At 44.0% G+C, this 19,834-nt stretch overlaps 1 protein-coding gene and 1 pseudogene across 8 annotated transcripts in view; one reads left to right on the top strand and one right to left on the bottom strand.

Annotated features, from left to right (window-relative positions):
- LOC110086181 (guanine nucleotide exchange factor for Rab-3A) overlaps positions 1-12,573 on the top strand; it is a 52,745-nt gene extending 40,172 nt beyond the window's left edge. For 4 of the 7 annotated variants that reach the window (XM_078383584.1, XM_072985543.2, XM_072985541.2 and 1 more), the window contains 4 exons: positions 1,603-1,626; positions 4,073-4,172; positions 5,276-5,342; positions 8,073-12,573. In XM_078383584.1, the coding sequence (XP_078239710.1) occupies positions 1,603-1,626; positions 4,073-4,172; positions 5,276-5,342; positions 8,073-8,155 (274 nt within the window). In that variant the 3' untranslated portion in view covers positions 8,156-12,573. The remainder of the gene's footprint in view (positions 1-1,602; positions 1,627-4,072; positions 4,173-5,275; positions 5,343-8,072) is intronic. The other 3 variants (XM_072985542.2, XM_072985547.2, XM_072985548.2) reach the window with 2 other exon arrangements.
- Positions 4,430-7,092, bottom strand: LOC110086182 (transmembrane protein 164 pseudogene; annotated as a pseudogene). Its single transcript, XR_013540713.1, has one exon. The product of XR_013540713.1 is annotated as a transmembrane protein 164 pseudogene (transcript).
- Positions 12,574-19,834: the final 7,261 nt, after the last annotated feature.

Here is a 19,834-nt window from a genome sequence, read left to right as displayed (position 1 = left end):
AAGTTTCTTTTTTAGGTTACAACACCCAGAAGATAAGGATGTTTGGCATGCTGTGAGATTCTGGGAATTGTAGTCCAAAAAAGTAACTTTTCCTATCTCCAATTTAAAGCCATGCCCCAGTGTTACGTTCATGAGCCCGGTCTTAAGCCTTTTGCCGCTGTAAGAAACACAGTCACCTTTCGACTGGCTTTGATACAGCCATCTTGTGATTATCCCACTAAAGTATTTTGTAGAGCCTCCTACGGAGTGTAAATGCAATATGACGGAACTGTCGAAATACTGCTCAAAATATGGTAACCACATATCAGCACTAAAACCAACATTTCCAACTTTCAGCAGCAAGCTGCAAAAACAACTTGGTGAAACAGGGAATTTTATATTATGCAGTAGGACCCCCTTATCAATGGCATCCATATCTGCTGATTCAATTATCCATAGTCTGCAAACAGAGAGACTGTGTTATGAAGAATATATAGCATAGTCTCTGGCTGTTTTCAGGTCTCTCCTCTTGCACACTTTCTCCCCAGAGATGGACGCTGTTTCTGCCTGCTGGATTACCTGAAGTTTTTTTTGTTTGTTTTTGTTTTTTAAAAGTCAGTGATGGGTAATCTAGGCAAGAAATGGGGCAGGGGGCACCTCCAGCCGGCTTGCTTTGCATTGAGGCCTGAGAGCACACTGGCAAACAGCTGAGCATGTAGTTAAGCAGCTCTCCCAAGGTGGCGGCAACTCCATGCTCTGCCCTCCCTTGGGTAACCCTCAGGTTTGCATGGATTGGTGGGAGGGTAGGGGCCCCCGCTTTGTCCCTATACCTTCTGGATAACTGACAAAGGTGGAGAGGGTGTCCGGTTTTAGGAGAGAGATGTTCACTATTGTCCATGTTTTTAAGCATCGAGGGGGCTTGGAACCAATTCCGCGTGGATATGAGGGTCCTACGGTGTTCCTAAAAACGGAAAGTGAGGGACCCTGCTGTGTCTCTGCTAGGAAGAGATTCTGTAGTCTTAGTATCACCACCAATCAAAGGAATCTAGTCTTGGGTTCACTTCTCTGATCTTGAGGGGCAGCAGGGTGAGGAGCAGGATTTTGACACTGACCTCAACACTTGGACACTTTTCCATGGGAGAAGGCTGGCCTGGGGGTTAGCACTGAGGTTTTCAGCAAAAGCCTCTCCTGGTGAAATTCACCTGCAGGTGAAAAATCTTCCAAGACAAGGAAGTAATTGATTATCCCTCCCACATACCTTTTTTTTTAAAAAAAACAATACAATTCTGTACAAATTTACTAACAATTTCATCCCATTGATTCCACTGTGGTTGAACTTTCAAGTGTGTACAGGACTGTACTCTAAAATGACTCAATCCCAAATCCTATTTGTTTTTACCTGCTCACACAACCGTAAGCTGGAGATTGAGTGGAGTGCATGGGGTGCTCCTCCCATGGGGCAGTTACTGCCCCATGTTTCTTAAGAGGATTCTGCCCTTGGTCCGGTCGCTTTCTCTTTGGGAGCTGGCATGCTTTCTGCCCGCGTGCCAGCCTCTTACCAAGAAGAATGAGTCTTGTGCTTTTATCCTGATTCTGGTTTCCTCCTCTTGTTTCTTCTCACAGTGGCTTCCGGTCCCCAATTGTAACGTAAGTGATTTCATTTAAGCCAACCATGAAAGGATGTTTGAACCACTAATAAGTTACTAACTCACTAACGGTGTTGAAGCTGGAGCTAGTGAGTAACTTTTTTTAAAAAAAATCTTGGTGGTCGCCCTACAGTAAGCTTAATTGATACCCTCAGTTACAATGGTGTTCAAAAATGGTGAAAAGCTGGCTCAGAAGCTGGGTTTTAATGCCTGTAGAGACCTCTGCTACGAATATATTTCGAAAATCTTCTGGAATTGTATGTTAACATGGCTTGCAGTGTGGCCAGTCGCTTCCCAAACCATGGCTAATGCTTAACTAACCTTTTTTTCAGTTCCGTCAATGGAAAAAATAGGGACTGCCTGCAGGTAGTCTGCTAGGCCTTTGTTTCATGAGCAGCCCAATCCTGAGCATGTTTATCCAGAAGTTCAGAGGGGCTTCTTTCCTAATAAGAAGGCGACTACATGGTTGTTTTGCCTGCTGTTTGGTCCACTGCAGGGACGGGCTGGTTCACTTCTAAAAAGGGCAATCAAATGACATTTTTCCTGGAGTCAATTGTCCTGTCCCCTGAGCAGTCTTGCCTACAGTCTGACCCCTGTTGTGGGCTTCTCCTCCCCCCCCCCCCTTTTTTTGGTGCAGGTAGGATCACTCCATTTCAGTCCATTTCCAGCACTTGCACATGCTGGAAATGAACAAAAAGTGAGCCTCCCCCTGTAAGTTTGCCAACATCATGCCAGTATGTAATTTTATTGATGTGCTAGCAAATGTATGCTGATGGATGACAAGTCCCATCATGCCTCACTACTGATCATCCTGAGATTGACTGACGGGAGTCACCGTCATGAGGTCCAGTATGCCATTGGGTGTGATCTTTGCCTCCAACTGGCCTATGGACCTCAAATGACCCTGCATGGTCTGCAGCCGCCTGCTGTCAATTTGCTCTCCCTTCCACCATACTGGCAAACGGGCCGTGGGCTGGTGTGGATCCAGCAGGCTAACCTGAAGTCCATATGCCCTTTGGAGGCGAGGATCATGGCCAGTGGCCTGCCTGATCTCCTAGCAATGCTATTTAGCCTGCACCAGCGAAGCCCTACATTTGCTTAACATGGGAGCTTTAACAATCTTCCCCTTTTCCCTTGCTAGGGTTTTGCTATATTTTTACAAAGAAAATTAAAATATACAATGTCAGACTGTAAATGTCTAAAAAAAAGAGGAAAGGACTGTTTGGACCTCCAAGGTTGTTGGGCTGCAACTCCCATCAGCCATTCCTAGGAAAGTCAGTAGTGAGGGATGATAGTGTGATGATCTGTGTTTTTATGAGATGCTAGAATGGGTTTTGTAGTCATAATATTGTCTTGACAGCATCCATCTTGATTTAAAGTCTGCTCTGTAGTAGGAAAGTTTTTCATGCTGTTTCAGAGAAGCTTCGCTCTCTGGTTATCTCGTTGCTAAGATGAGTAGAGAGCAGAGACTTTCATAGTCAAAATAATTCTGCCACAAAACATGATAACAACTCTCAAGCTCCCATGAGAAAGTTAGGCGGGACAACAAGACCCAGGAGGGGGTGTTCCTTATGAAGAATTCTGGGAAGAAGAAGGAAGTTGGTAAGAGGTTGGAAAAAGATGGAGTTTGATTGAGAAAGGACAGACATGTGCTTTTTCCCAAAATGGATTATAACTTTTGGATTGAGACTGGGATCTAACTTTTCCTGGTGGATCATGGACTATGGAATCACAGGAACGTATGAATGACTATGCTTATGCATTATTCTAGTTTAGAATGCTTTTAATTATTTTATTTTTCCAGCTGCAGTGGTGGGGGTGATCTGTCTGCCTTGTTATGAAAAGGTTTCTAACTGAATTACTTTGCAATAATCTGAATTCTTTTCTGAACCATATTTCTTAATAAAGCAGTAATGTTTTGGAATTGCATGCATTGGTTTCTTGAACAGACTAACCTATCTAATTGGCCATGTGTATTTGTTACCACATATAGAGCCCAGATTAGCCTGAGTTTAAACTCATGGATTTGTCTGTGTGTGTTGTTTTCCTTAATAAAGGAGGTGGATTTGAGGAAGAAGTGTTAGTCAGGGCCTAGCTGAGAGTCTTGGGCTCATCTTAGCTCCTAAAGGACTGACTAAACTTTGGAATCTCTCCATTCTCCGGCATCCCCGGTATCTCCTTGGAGATGGGGGTTTGCTGACAGATGGGGCTTGTTGTCTATCAGCATACATTTTCCCCAGTCCTTCTTTAAAAATTACATATTCACAAATTCTCCATTATATCTCATAGTATTTTTTAAAAAACTTGAAAGTGATGCCCTTTGCTCATGTTCTGGCTTGCAGGACCTGCACAGCTTGGTTTCATTTTGCTCTCCCTTACGGAGGAGCTGCCTTTTGACTATGTCTTGCTCTGCTTTCTCTCCTCCTTCCCCTACCTTTTTTTTATAGGAAGTGTGCTCTAAGTGGCCTCTCCCGAGCCTGCAGGCATCGCATCAAACTGGGGGACTCTGGGAATTATTACTACATTTCGCCTTCCTGCAGGGCCAGGGTAAGCCTCCTGAGATCCAGAAAAGACCTGCCTAGAGCATGTGGGGAGCATGCAATCCTCTCGGTGGTTGTTGGACTAGGGCTGTCCTTAACCCTCCCCTAGTGCAGCCACAGTTAGTGGGCCGCTGGTTGTCCACCCCAGCACACAGGTTGACATTGTTGACAACACAGGTTGACAATGCCGTGGGAGCAAAATGCCAGGGGTGGAGGCTGTCTGGCTTTCTGGACTTTGAGAGACTGCAGTTCCCATTCTTTTCCTTTTCCATTTGGCTCCTGAGTGTGCCTAATCTGTGGGTTGTTCTTGGAGGGGTTTGTGTGTTTCTGTGTGTACACATGTGTGCTCATGTGCTTATACACACATACATTCATTTCTTCATGAGGCTCCCTGAAATATATTGTTGTTTTTTAGTGGCCTCTTATGAGGTCCACTTCTCTCCACATGCACCACCTGGGTTCATTTGAAGAGGGAATGATAGATACATGTACTGCTCTTTTATTATTCTAAGAAATTATGTTTGGTCTGAAATAATAACATGTGTTGCATACTTCTTCCAGTTGCATACTGGAATGCTAATATTCTTCTAAAGAGACACCAGTTTTCTTTCTCAAGTTGTCTACCTTCTCTCCCCGCCGTGAATGTCATTAAAAATATCTGTAGTAGGCTGTTCGGTAACAAGAAGGGTCAGAACACTGTAACATATTCTAAAGTTTTCTGTAAGAAACGAATAACACACTGATGATGTTTTGCCAGACTGTATTGGTTTCCTCTCAAAAATATGAACCTGGCCTGTTTTTATCTTCATGAATGTTCTTAACATACCTCCTTTGTTTTCCCTTCTGCAAGGCAGCCTCACTGAGACTGAAAATGCACAGGGATCTGTGCACCGCACTCCTTCCATCTGTTTTGTTTTGCATGTACTTTCTCCTTCCCTTCCTTTCCCTGTGTGGAGCCCAGCTGTTGCAAAAGCCCCCTGAATATGTAGCACTTACTTTTTTTGCATGCAAGTGTTGAACACGTTTTCCCATAAACAGATTCATAACGAGATCCAAAAATATTGTTGAATTCATGTTTGTCTCTCTCCCTCTCTCTCCCCCCGCCCCAAGATTACAGCAGTATGCAACTTCTTCACCTACATTCGCTACATCCAGCAAGGACTGGTGAGACAGGATGGTAAGTAATTGGCCAGCTTTCCCTTTTTGGGATGTAGAGGGCTGGCTGCTGGCTAACTTGGAAGGCTGCAAAATCAACAGATCTCCCATAAGAGAGAATTGCTGAGTTGAAGAGTCTGTAGCTTTCAATTAAACCAACCAACCAACCAACTGGTAAGGAGCTCCAGAAAGGAGTCTCTTCGTTGCTGTACTCCTAAAGGCCATTCAATCAGAATTTGGAAAGTTTTCCGAACTACAACTACAGTACCCAAACGTCCCCAGCCAGTGTGGCCATTGGTCATATTGGCTGTGGGCTGCTGGGCTCTGTCATCCCCCAAAGTTACTTTTCCTGGCTCTGTATCCAGGGCAAAATGAACATGAATTGTCACAGTCTAACTGGATGAATATGGGTGAGAGCAGAATGGAAAGGGGTGTGGTTGTGGACATAGGGTAGGATGAGAGAGAGAAAAAGATTCAACAGAAAACAGTGCAGCACTTGGAAAAGTTAATGTTTTGGTCCACAGTTCCCAGAATCTTCAAGGCTGGGGAATTCTGGGAGTTATAGTCCATAAAAGCAGTATTTCCAAGCTTTGAAACACAAAGTACACATGAGCTGAAATCCTGTTGCACTGTTATGCAAACGACATAACTTTTGGAAGCTAAGTTTAAAAAGTCTCTGTAGACATTCTCTGTAGCCTACCGAGTTGTGTGATTTGGTATGCAACAGATGTCTGTGGAGATTTCTTAACTTACATCAATTTGTCCTTAAAAGATAACACAATTTATGTGACTGCACAACAGGATTTCAGTAGTTAGGGTAGCTGCATGTCCAACTTCCTTTTCTTTTCTTTTTTCCTTTTTCCTTTTTCCTTTTTCCTTTTTCCTTTTTCCTTTTTCCTTCCTTCCTTCCTTCCTTCCTTCCTTCCTTCCTTCCTTCCTTCCTTCCTTCCTTCCTTCCTTCCTTCCTTCCTTCCTTCCTTCCTTCCTTCCTTCCTTCCTTTGATTTCTCCTACATGTACCCCATTGTGGGGTTCTGACACTCTTCAGGTTCCCCCAGTTCCAAAGGAGCTGGATTCTGTTGTAAAGAGTAGAGTAGTGGTACAAGCAGACATCACTCTCTCAATGAAGAAGGCCACAAGTTTTGCCAATGGCTCTGGGCACTGAAACATCAACAGTCAGGGAGACCACAGGAGGGTATGTGGTAGTTCATAAAAGTTGAAAGACACCAAAAGGAACTGTACAGGTATGATCTTTTCCTCACACCAGTCTTCTCCCACCACCAACACAGTCCTCTTCTGCTTCTCCTGTGTTCCTCCGTATAGTAGTTTTAGGATATTTTCTTAGCTGGGAGATGAAGTAAATCCAGACAGAATCTTAAAAAAGGGACAGTACTGTAGAAGGCAAAAGTAATGAGCTTCCCATGAACCATAGTCATGATCATCTGGCCTGACGCCCAAATTCTATACCAGGGGCCATAGAAGAGGTCCGAGACGGCCGGGCACAGCATGTTATCCAGATTCATTTCTGTGGCCAGTCCCAGAATCTGTAGGGCAGTAAAGTGGTAGACAAACATCAACCCCTGTGGCCAATAAAGCCCACCAGAGATTACAGAAAGGCTCAGGGGTGTAGACACCTCTTTTCTGCAGAAGGTAGGTGGGAACAATGTACATCCTGACATGCTGGATATAGTAGATCTCCATTTCAAAAGGGAGCAGTCCAGTATTAACCACAGGAAACAACAATGTCAAGAGTGCCCCGTTAAGCATATGCATTTTCAACCTGAAAAAAGCAAAGCAAAGCAAACCTGAAGAGACAGGCCAGCAGAAAAAAAATTATCTAATTGTTCTCTTCAATCCAAATATAGATTGACTCCTATTTCTTCTTATCTGTCTCACACGTCCTGTCTTTTAATACCGTGTTTCCCCCAAAATAAGACAGGATATTATATTAATTTTTGCTCCCCAAAAAACGCATTAGGGCTTATTTTCAGGGGATGTTTTACTTTACAGTGATATCATCTTCTGGTTGCTGCACAATGTGACACAATGGTGGAGGGCGTGGTTTCACTTAACTGGGCCTTATTTTTGGGGTAGGGCTTATATTACGAGCATCCTGAAAAATCATACTAGGGCTTATTTTCACATTAGGTCTTATTTCCGGGGAAACAGGGCATGTCTGTGTCCATCTCTGCAATTGCATGCCCAATTTTCACTTGATGTTAGAGTGACTGAAAGCCCAGCTTTGATATAATCTGGATAGGTAGTCCAAGGGTGGGGTCTCATAACTTCATGCATGTGAACCCCAAAGGAAAGTTGTTCTGTGAATCCTTGGCCCTTCATAAGCTGTGGTGCAGGAGTTCCATTTGGCAGATGCTGGTGGTGTTAAAGAAACAGAGGAGCTTCTGTGTGGCTGTCCTGAGGAAGTCCTCTCTCAGAGGGAGTCTCATAGGATTTTGAGTTTTTTTCCACAGGGAGTGAGTGGTAGAGGAGTGGTGGGCAACTGCCAGAGATCAGGGGGCTGCAGAAAGGTACACCTGGATCTTGAAGGCCTGCACAGACACTGGTGTACCCCACAGCCCCCAAAACATGTTCTGTAAGTTTTCTTTCCTGAAAAGTACCTTTGTAGTGGCCATAGTGAACAATTTCACTTCTCTCCCCCCCCCCCAATCCCTGAACTGAAGGCAAACACACTTGGTTGTCCACATCCATGTATTGTACTGCTCTCTCTCTCTTTCTCTCTCTTTGCCTTGCAGTGGAACTGATGTACTGGGAGATCATGAGGCTTCGGAAGGAAATGTCCATGGCTAAGCTGGGGTTCTATGCCAGTGAGATGTAGTCGGCAATTGGCTGTCTGGAAGGATGTTGCTCTACCAAGCTGCCGGAGGGGCTTAACTCAGCAGATCTGCTGGGACTTAAAGCTACCTGGTCTGAACTGAAGCAACAAGAAGCACAACGGATGATGGGCTGTGTTTTTGGACAGTGCCTCCACCACGCACATTTGCCCAGGGACAATTCATTCTCTGGTACTATTGGGAAAGGACACCTCTCTGGATCCTTTTTTTTTTTTTTTTTTTTTTTTTTTTTTTTTTTTTGCCCTTATGCATTTCAGTACATACCTGTAGATGTGGTATATTTCAAAGATGTGCTTCTGCAGGTGCTGAGACCTCGGCTGGGCCCTGGGTTCATTACCGGCTTGCAAATACCAGTGTTTCTGGGACGTTCCCGCGCAACGGGGGTTGTTTTGGACTTGGCCTGGCCAGCTGCTAGCTCCAGCTGTGCTGGTGGTGTGGGAGGGTGTTGCTCTCTGAAATGCCAGCCCTGCACAATAGCCTTGCTTCATAGCTGCCAAGTAATGTTTGTGTGCTTCCAGCCTTTCCCAGGCAGCTCTTCTTCCTTGGGAACCCGAGAGAGAGAGCCAGCCAAGGGAGGCACAATCCTAAAGAATGCTTTTGATTCTTTTAATTGTAGCTCAGGGTTTGCCTTTAGGGACTGTGGAAAAGGCCTTGTCTCCCACACCCCCACCCTGCACAGATAGGCGTCCATTCTCAGCCAAAACCCTCAATGTAACCTCTGTTAGGATACAAAGATGGAGAAATTGCATAATAACAGAGGGGAGATCCAAAATTGTGCAAGGCCAACTGCCTGGGGTTGTACATGCTTCCCACACACACACACACACATAGTGTAGAGCACAGAGTTGGCTCCCCCGTTCATTCACTAGGGAACATCTCTCCTCAGTTGAACTTGACATTACTCTCTGCACAGATTCCTTGACTGTGATCTGTTGCAGTAAAAAAATAAAATAAAATAAAAACAGCTGGAGCTTCACTCTGAGGATGATCTGGCAGTGTCCTGCGTGACACATTTTAGCTCTGATCTAGTTGCTTCTCCTGAGATACTCACCCCTGCCCAAGACTGTTAGAAGCTCTAATCTAAGGCCTTTGCGCTTGCACTCTCTTCTCTTTACAGGAGGGGGGGGGAACGACGTCACCCTTCAGATGTCGTTGGACTGCAGTTCCCAGCGTTCCTCCCCAGAGGCAATGTTGGCTATGGCTGGTGTTCGTCAGAGCCCAACAACATCTGGAGGACCACATATTTTCCAACCTTACATTAGACCTCAGAACGATATCCAATCTTGAATTTTCCAGCAAGGTTTTGGTCATATAGGCATTGTTATTTTTTGGGTTTCATTGATAAAATTAAACTGCTGAAAATCTGGGGGGGGGGGGAGTTCTGCTATAAAGAATAACACGACTTGATTCTAAATTTGCCCATTATAGATCTGGAAGACCTGTTGAATGTTGATAAAAATCAGAAGAGTCTCTCTTAGGTTTTGATTTTGGAAGCTTTCTTTCTTTTCCTTTCATTAAAGAATGCCCCCTTTCTTTTAGACACTCTCTGCTCGACCTGTTGTGAGAATGGGTGATACTGGTTTGGTCTAGGGGTTACTCTGTCCACCCTAAAGAGTCTTTCTCAAATTTATGGAGAGCTGATTGTGGTGGCTTTTTGTGGTGGCTTCTGAGCAGTGAGGGGAAGGCACTTTGCAGTGTTCCAAAACACTCACCGCTTCATATTCTGAGGAAGAGGTCTAGTAGTATAAAGGGGCTCGGGAGCAACAATGAAGCCTTGCAAATACTGCCCCGTTTGCAGCCAAAACATTCTGTGTGAGGGAATTGCACTAAACAATCTCAGCGGCTGCATCCTCTCTCCTGGTTCCATTGGGCAAAGATGCAAGCAAAATGTTTACGCCCCCCCTTTGCAGTTGCTGCTTCGGTTGCTGTCTGCACCATAGGCCTGGCTCTGGGTTGTCTCTCGACTTGCAAATCTGCTCCCTGGAGGAGTGGCATTAAATCAGTTGGCATAGGAAATAGTTTCCTGCCTTTGTTACTACAGTAGGATGGTGTGCAGTGAAGAGTCCTTTGGGATTTTATTGAAGTCTATGTCTCTTTTGATGACCCCTCCTTCAGTATTACCACTGAGTGGCTGTCCCGTTGGACCTTGGCTGGTAGAGTGGGACTGTGGCTTCCCTGCTTCTTTGCTGCTCTGTACCCCCTGGCTGCACTCACGCCCAGGGCTGTGTGTCATCCTGATCCCTTGTGATACCACTTGCATGCCAAGGATTATATCAAAGATGTACCTATAGAGACATATATACAATAGAAGCACTTCTCCCAGGGTTATATCTGGGAGAAAAAAAATGTTAGTGGAGTAATGCTTACAGGAGAACAGGCAACAACAGCTCTTTCTTCTTCTTCTTCTTCTTCTTCTTCTTCTTCTTCTTCTTCTTCTTCTTCTTCTTCTTCTTCTTCTTCTTCTTCTTCTTCTTCTTCTTCTTCTTCTTCTTCTGCTTTGGAGAAGGCTTCCAAGTGGACAGGCAGCATCCCAAGGGACCTTGGCACAGCTCCAGGTCTCTTCCATACATTTCACACAGTGGCAAACTGGCTCATGGCCTGCAGGTCTCGAAATCCCAGAATCCTGTGCAGATCAACCTTGTTTCCAGATTGCTTTGTCGGAGTTCTGGGCCTTTCTATTCCCCTGAGGCAAATTTCAGCAGAAATGAAATTCTTACCACTTTATGGTGGCTTCGTTCAGAGGGGAACCTCCATCATGTTGTTTGAGTTATCTTTTCCCTTCCAGGTGCTGAGACCTGAGGCTAGATGTGAGTGGGGGAATGGAGTGGGTGGGTGGGTGAGGAGTGGCCAGCTTATTGCTCTTCAGAGGTTGGCAAACTGCAGCTCCTCTCAGCCCTTGCTTACATAGCGAATTGTGAGAGAAGCTGCCATGAAGGATGTGCCTTCCCCCACCCCCTTTTTTTCCCCTTTTCTTTTTGTTTTAGACTCCAGTCAAAATTGTCTACTCCTGCAGATGGGTTAAGAAATTCTTGGAAAATTCTGGGATTTGGAGTAAAAAAAAAAAACACAGATAAAAAATGGCATTCCTGGTTGCAGTCCAACATTTGAAGGGCCACGTTGTGCCCCACCCTCATTGCCATGTGAGGCATCCACATTACATTTGAAGTGTAACTGCTTTACACCTTTACTGTTTTGTTTTTTAAAAAAACACCTTGCTATGGGTAACTACATTACTTGTCATTCATTGGCTGAAATCCTATTGTTCAGTTACACAAACGGCAAAACATTTAGACGTGAATTGCCGTAAATCAAGAAATCTCCATAGACATCTGTTGCACGCCACGCCGCATGACTTGGTCCAGAACACATTTCGTAACTTAGGGCAATTTGCGGCTAAACCTGATAACAAGGTGTTAGTCATCAACTTGTAAATTTTGACGGCGGCTTAGTTCAGGGGTCCATCCTATTTTCTCTGACATACATGTGCTTCCTGGTTCCACTTGGAGATGGAACTTTGAGGGAGTCAAGGCAAGCGCTGAAAGCGGAAGAACAGGATGGGCTCAAAACCTGTTCCAGGCCATGGTGAAGAACACCAAATGGGTGCATTCCTTCTTTCTCTTCCACAGAGTCTTTCTTTGGTGGTGACAGTAAGGAAAGCACAGCCCCCTTTGTTGTCCTTCACGTGCCAGATGAAGGGGTGCATGGGAGGCAACGTGGCCCATAGCTTCCTCCTCCCAGCGTCTGCCCCCTGTGGCACTGGTCTCATTTTCTGCTTCGGTAAGCCTGGCTCTGTGGAAGGAGGACAATCCTGCTGTAGAAAGTGCGGGAAGGCAGTTTCTGGATGGACATCCCACAAAGCCTAACAGAAGCATATAAGGATGTCTCTTTAAACTAAACAAACAAAACCAGAATGTGTCACTAGTAAATACAACAAGGGCTTTCTGTGTGTGGAAAAGTTAATAGTCTTTGGATAAGAATGTGCAATGGGAAATCAAGGGATTTCTAATCCTTTGCATTGGTTCAATGGCTTGTGTGTGGCAGTCAGGAATCCAGTAACTTTTAATGATAAATTGGCTCAAAAGTCTAGCTTTTCTTCAAGCGATCGACACCTCCCCCCCCACAGACTAATTTCTTTGCTTGTCATGGGGAAATCACTTGTGTTGTGTGCCCCTCCACACTCCATAGAAAGGGCTACTGCTGAGCTGTTCTCTTGAGTACATTACTATCTCCTCCTTTATACAGTATGTTCCTATTTTAATAAAATATACTGATTTCTATTTAATAAATAGACTCCAGTGCTGACAGTGAGACTGGTTCTTATTGCCTTTGGGCTGTTTTATTCCTTTTGAAGCCTGCATGTTATTTCAGCTGTAAAAATAAACAGAACATTTTGAAAGCGGAATTTGTTGTATATTTTTTCCTACTACACTGATTAAGCTTTTAATTTGAATTTAAGATGAAAGGTCATCTGAGGTTACATGTCTTGACACCTGTGTAGCTTTGAGTACACTGCACAGTCTCACACAGAGCGCCACCAGAAAGAGGAGCTGTTAAATCATTTCTGAATACTTCATACCTAGAAAACCCTGGAAGACCCGCTGGAAACAACTTGATGGCAGATAATTCATTCTTTTGGTGGAAGAGTGTCCAGAATTAATTTAAGTCCATAGTGCAGTGATATCTCCATGGGTGGTGGTGGTCAGGATAACCTGTCAGCTGGGGCTTGACTCAACTAAACAACTTATCAAGGGAGCTGAAAGGCAAGGGTCCATACCTTGCAGGTTAACCCTAAGCTTTCTGCCTTTCATGTTTGGACAATCAGCTATGAAGGAAAATAAAATGCACAAGTGTATATCATGCACATGGAATCTAGATGAAAGTGGAGATAAATATTTGCACAGGAAAATGGTGCACAGTCCCTCCCACCCTATGATATGTGAATTGTCTTCTTCCTTATGTAGAGAATAATGGACACCTTGTAAATTAAGTTGAAAGATACTGTATGATTGCAAAAGCAGGGTGTCTAAGGTTTTGGCACCTGTACAAGCAGGGAGACCTTTGAATTGCACACCTTTGCCATTTCCCTGGCTTTGTGACAGGATCTGTAACAAGTATATCTGGGGACATCTTCCACAGAAGTCAAATCCTAAGGAACAATTCAGTGGATGGCCCGTCACTGTGATGGAGGAATTAACTGTTCTTTCTCATGGCATATCGGTCAACCTCATAGAAAAAAAGTGCAAAATACAGTCTCAAAGGCAAATTGTAGACTTTGGAACATCTAATCTTAGTTTTCAAAAAAGCAATTTCTAGGTCTTGCTATGACAGTCAGTGTTAACTATGTAGGGATACCTATAAAAATCTAGAGCTGTTGCCGGAATAAGATTGCCAACATTTGAGGAGCCTGCAGCGTCCTGTACAGGTTCTTATATTTCTCCATCAATAGGAAAAAAACACATCAAATGGCGCACAAAGGCAAACGTTGCAGAATGGATGAGGCAGCACACAATAAAGCAAGCCCGAGCAATCTTTACGGGGTGTTGAATGCTCGTTTCTCCTGCCATGGAATCTGGCTGTGCTTGGGCTGAAGCCCTTCAAACAGGCCCAGCGACTAGAGGGGGGGCGGGTTAGGGACAATGCCAAACATTGCCAATTGAAGTGGCAACGTTTGAGGATTTCATTTGGGATGCTCACAACAGATAAAACTATTTTTAAAAAAACACTGTTTAAAAAACAGTATATAAAACTCGTATTTCAAACAATTAAACTCATATTGAGATTAAAAAACAAGATTAAAAACAATTTAAAAACATTTTTAAATCTGTAAATTGAAAACTAGCATTCCTAAGTCAACCTACTGCTCGAAAGTCTGCCTGAAGAGGGAAGCCTGACGACAGGAGGACATTTCTCTGGATTAGATTGTATTATGCCAATCCTTTTTCCAGCATCACAGCTAATAAATTTGTTTCTGGGCTACATCCAAGATGCTGGTTGTCATAATCTAGCCCTAAAGAGCAGGGGACGAAACCACCCTGGAATGAATATATGAGGGGCTTGGAGTAGACAACCCTGTCCTACATGAACTGTGCTCTGTTGCGAAGGCCCTTCATGCATCAACCCCATTCTTAGCCTGCCATCAGAAGTGAGAAAGAATTTGGACTCTTTTTGAAAATGGAGTCCTAGACAATGAAATGGCCATCTGGGAGCAGCTCACACAGAAGAGCAGTGATGATAATGATGGTTTTAGCAGGAAAATTACTGATAATTTTCGCAACATTGCTTTTTTTGGGGGGGGGGGAGAGAGGAATTTTTAATCAGTCTTTTGTTTTTCTGATTTTGGGGGGTTGTCTGTCACTGAGTTTTATTTATCTCCAATGAACCACCTGGGCTGTATGAAAATACAGAAAGGGGAGATATAAATATCACTACCAACCCCACCAACACACTAGCATAACATCGTTCTTATGGCGGGGTAGAAAGAAAATGCATCCACTAAAATAATGCTGCCATCCTATTTTATAAACCCCCACTGTGTGGGGAGAAGCACTATGCAGAAGCAAAACTAGCCCGAGTGAATGTCTGAAGGCTGTCTCTCACTGTGCACTCTTGCTGCCCCCATGGCTAAATGGTCAGCCTAGTAAACCTTGGAGCACAGCTCCTACATGTCTCTGACAGAGGCACCATCCAGAAACAGCTGGTCCCTGAAGCCCTTATTTGCCCAAGTGTTGGGCTGCCTGCCCTGAGCAAGAATGGCTCTAAGAGATGAACTACAGCAGTGATCCCCAAACTTTTCCAAACTGTGGACCAGTTGGGGGGCAGGGTCTGTGCATGGGTGGGCACCCCTTGCACTCACGGGTGGGTGGGGCATGCTCACATGTGGGTGAGGCACACACTCGCAGATGGGCGGTGGTACACACATGCGCGGATGGGCAGGGCGCACTCACAGGTAGACGGGGCCAGCTCACACATGTGGGGCACCCATGCGTGCAGGTGGGCGGGTGGGGCAGGATTGTCTCCACCGCCTGATCCTGGCAAGTAGACCAGCACTGGGCTACAGACTGGGGGTTGGGGGACCCCTGAATTAGAGGCTACAGATAGCTCATTGCAAGATGTGGTGATTCCTGAAGTATTAAAAATGGCATGCTTTCCCCATCTTCTATGGCTTGCAAACTAGCTTGCCCTTGTTTGACTATAATGGAGTGTGTATGCAGTTCAATGGCTATTCTTCCCATGGGATTCTGGGAGATGTAGTCCCCCTGAAAGGGATGTTTTCATCACTGGTGGAGTTTGTGGACTTCAGCAAGGATCTTCCTATGGCTTGTCCTATGACCTCAGTTGTGTTTTCTGCTCAGAATCTTTGGGTTTGTTTTTTTTACGTGTTCTTCATTATGATGCTCCAAACATATGCAGAGAGCAGCTAACTTCTGTTCTCTTTTTCTGTAATCTTGGCTCGCATTTTTAAAGCTCTCCTTTGCAAAGAGGTAAACTAGGTGAAGATAAACGTAAGGAATTTTAATTAATTATTTCATTTTTAATTCTACAGGCCGAAGCATTAACATTTAACATTGGCAGTCTGTGCAGTCTTCCTCACTGTTTGCTAGAAATGAGTCCTCTACTTCCAAATCAGTTTTGCATGTGCTCACAGATTCATTTCATCTAATTTCCTACACAAACACACATACACAGCATGAAAATCTCTCATAAGTATGCATGCCTATCCATTTTTCCTATCAAAATACATAGTGCTAAACAGAACCCCTATCCTTTTGTGCTGAGAACTGTATCAGGATAGTCCAGAAGGGTGGTGCTCAGTGGACCGCTAGGCATTCATCTAGGAGGCGCAGACTGTGTTCACACTGGGATGGAGTCTCTCAAACACCTCTACCTGTCCCCACCTCACAGTGCCTGGAACTGCCTTTCCAGTAAGCAGCCAAGCAGAGCCCCAGAATGGTGGAACTCTCTTCCGCCCGAAGTCCGCCTGGCCCCTTCGTTGGGCACATTCAAAAAAGCTATTTACAACCTGGCTATTCAGACAGGCCTTCCCTGAAGAAACAACAGCTTGATCCAATAATGCCTGATGATATAACATCCATCACACCGCCTTGCTCTATATCTTTACATTTTTCATGCTTTTAATTGTCATTTATTGTATTGTACCTGTTTTCACTGCATTTTGTATTTGATTTGCACCCCCTAATGTACTGATGTTGTTTTATTTTGTTACTTTGTTGCTCTGTCTACTTTTAAACAGCCCAGAGTGGCCTTGGCGGTGAGATGGGTAGTATATAAATCAAGTAAATAAATATTAGGTTCTGCAGGTGTCAAGCTGTTGATTGGATGCAGTGGTGGATGAAATTAGGACTAATAAAGAGAACCAGAATCCTGAACAGACAAGGGTGGTGTGGGCAGGTGCTTCTGAGGTCCAGTAAATCACAGTTCAACCTGTTCTGGATGAGGCCAAACTCCATGGAAAGAACAGTTATGCCGCTTGTTGGAGGAGGTGGCCAAATCTCTAGTTCTGCATTGTCACTGGTGGAGATCCATGTAGCCTTGATTACACAGAGAATCTGTTTCCAGCTTTGGACGGTTCACCAGCTGCCCTTCTTTCTGCACCAGAATAATTCGGATACAATGGCCAAAAAGAGTGAAGCCGCTTTTACTGACAAAAATGGCTTCGGCCTGTAGAATCAGGAAACAATCCTTCATCTTCAGTTGTATAAGCAGGCTCGTGTCACTTTGGCTGCCATCCATTCTGACTTGCCCAGGCATTTTAAACTGTTTTTGAAGCCTCTGCTTGCAGCTTTATAGTTTTGTTGCCTCTCATTATTATGTTTTTTTACAATGTTTTGTATTTTTATTAGAGCATCACACCATTCAATAAAAATAAAAAATACTGTGAAAAATGTGTCACGAGACATAAAAATGAGAGGCAACGAAACTATAAAGCTGCAAGGAGAGGCTTTAAAACCAATTTAGAATGCCTGGGCAAGTAAGAATGGGTGGCAGCCAAAGCTGGAATATCACATCATCTCCCCTTCTTAGACACACATCTTAATGTGGTAAAGGGGACTGAGCATGTTAGAGAAGCTGAGAGCGATGCTGTCAGGAGGCCGGACTCCACTGTGAGTGTAGACTCCTAGCAGAATCACCCAAGGAGGAATGTTCACAGCTGAGGCTCCAGACTAAGGAGCAACAGCAGAGTCAGCAGAAGAGAATGGATGGTTCCAGTAGTAAGATGCATCCACCCTTACCTGTATCAACAGGAAAGAAGAAGAAGAAAGATTGTTCCAATGGTGATGAAGGTGGAGAAATCTCTGTAGGGTGGCTACTGTGCAGCAGTGGGTACCAAAGGTGATGCTGGTGGTGGATCTTTCACCAATAATAGTTGTGACACTCAATACTGCATAGAAGAAAGCAATGGCAAACCTTTTTAATCTTGAAAACCTTATGATGAGACAGTCTGAAATGAAAGAAGGGATAGTGCTGGAAAATGAGACTTCCAGGTCAGAATCAGCACTCAGTCAGCTACTGGGGAAAAAGCTAATGATACGCCTAGACTAAAGCTGAAAAAGTATCTAATGGCTGACGTGCACAAAGGTGAAAGGAAAGTCCAGTGCTGCACAACACAGAAAACTGGAACATGGACCATGAGAAGTATGAATCAAAGTAAGCCAGAAACTGTAAATCAAAAAATGGAACATCAAAACATTGCAGAGCTTGGTGCCAGTGAACTTAAGTGGAGCAGAATGGAATATTTTCAGTCAGGCAACTACAAAATATTTTACTCTGGAAATGACAAACTCAGAAGAAATGGAATGGTTCTACTACTGAGGCAAGATGTAGCTCAGACAGCTTGGAGCTACAATATAAATTCTGACTGAATAATATCCATTAGAGGGTTGTTGTGGGTTTTTCGGGCTCTTTGGCCGTGTTCTGAAGGTTGTTTTTCCTAACGTTTCGCCAGTCTCTGTGGCCAGCATCTTCAGAGGACAGCACTCTGTGCTCTGGTGTAGTTGGCGTGGGAGCAGAGTATTTATGGCTGTGAGATAGGCTTTTGGCTTTTTCTGTAGATGGGTGATTAGGGTGTCTTGTTGTGGGTGTATTGTTGTGATAAGGAGCAGAGATTATCTGTCAATATGGTTGATGGGTGTCATTAGCTGGTCTTTTGTGTGTAGTGATCCCTGGTCCTTGTGGCTGAGTAGAATTTGTGACCTTTTGCATGCTGTATTTTTTGAGAGCTGGGAGCCAAGTTTTGTTGAGTTTCAAACTTTCCTCTTTTTTGTTGAAATTCTGCTGGTGCTTGTGGATTTCAATGGCTTCCCTGTGCAGTCTGACGTAATGATTGCTGGTGTTGTCCAGTATTTCGAAATTGAATTTCATGTCCAGCTTGTTTTAGGGCATTTTCAGCTACTGCAAATTTTTCTGATTGTTTTAGTCTGCAGTGTCTGTCTCTCATGTTCTTTGATTCTGGTGTGGATGCTTCATTTTGTGGTTCCAATATATACCTGACCACAACTGCAAGGTACCTGGTATACTCCTGCAGTGGTGAGGGGGTCCCTTCTGTCCTTTGCTGACCGTAACATTTGTTGTATTTTTGTGGTGGGCTTGAACACTGTTTGTAGGTTGTGCTTTTTCAAAAGTTTCCCCATGCGGTCCGTGACCCCTTTGATGTATGGCAGAAATACTTTAGTTGTGGGTGGCTGTTTTTCTTCTTCAGTTCAGTGTTGTTTTCTTGGTTTGATAGCTCTTGTGATTTCATTTTTGGAGTAGCCATTTGCCTGTAGGGCCCAATTCAGATGGTTGAGTTCAGTGCTGAGAAACTGAGCTTCACAGTTCTGACTTGCACGATCTACCAGTGTTTTGATTATGCCTCTTTTTTGCTGTGGGTGGTGGTTGGAGTTTTTGTGTAGGTACCGGTCTGTGCGGGTGGGTTTTCTGTAGACCTTGTGTCCCAGTCAGAGGTCAGTTTTGCGTAGGACCATGACATCTAAGAACGGGAGTTGGCCCTCTATTTCTTTTTCCATGGTGAATTGTATATTTAGATGGATGCTGTTGAGATGGTTGAGAAATTGGAAGAATTTCTCAACCATCTCAACAGCATCCTCCCAAATATACTTCTGGGAAAACCAATCAATATAATCATAATTCAAGTCTGTGTTCCAACTACCAATGCTGAAGAAGATGAAATCAAAAGTATTTATGCAAGCACCTAGGAGGAAATTGATCACACAATAAAACAAGATATGCAGGTAATCATAGGTAATTAGAATGCAAAAGTAGGAAACAAAGCAAAACCAAATGTGGAAAATTTGGCCTAAGAGTCAGAAATAAAGCAGGAGAATGACCCACAGAATTCTGTAAAGCCCACAATCTGTTTATCACAAACACATGCTTCAAGTAACAAAATAGATAGCTGTATATGTGGACATCACCAGACAGCCAATATAGATATCAAATAGACTATGTAACTGGAAGTGGACAATAGGGAAGCTGTATTCTCTCTGCCAAAATAAAACCAGGAGCAGACTATATAATACTAATCATGAACTGTTAACATCAAACATTTGAGCAAAGTTTAAGATTACTAAAGGAATCCTAGTGCCAAAATATGATTTAAGCAATCTTTCTGCTGAGTTTAAACTCAATTGACCATGAATCAGAAG

The sequence above is a fragment of the Pogona vitticeps genome, chromosome 1 (assembly GCF_051106095.1).
Source record: "Pogona vitticeps strain Pit_001003342236 chromosome 1, PviZW2.1, whole genome shotgun sequence".
NCBI classification, from domain to species: Eukaryota; Metazoa; Chordata; class Lepidosauria; order Squamata; family Agamidae; genus Pogona; species Pogona vitticeps.
The sequence above is the reverse complement of the archived record's forward strand: the minus strand, read 5'-3'. Positions and strand labels throughout refer to the sequence as shown.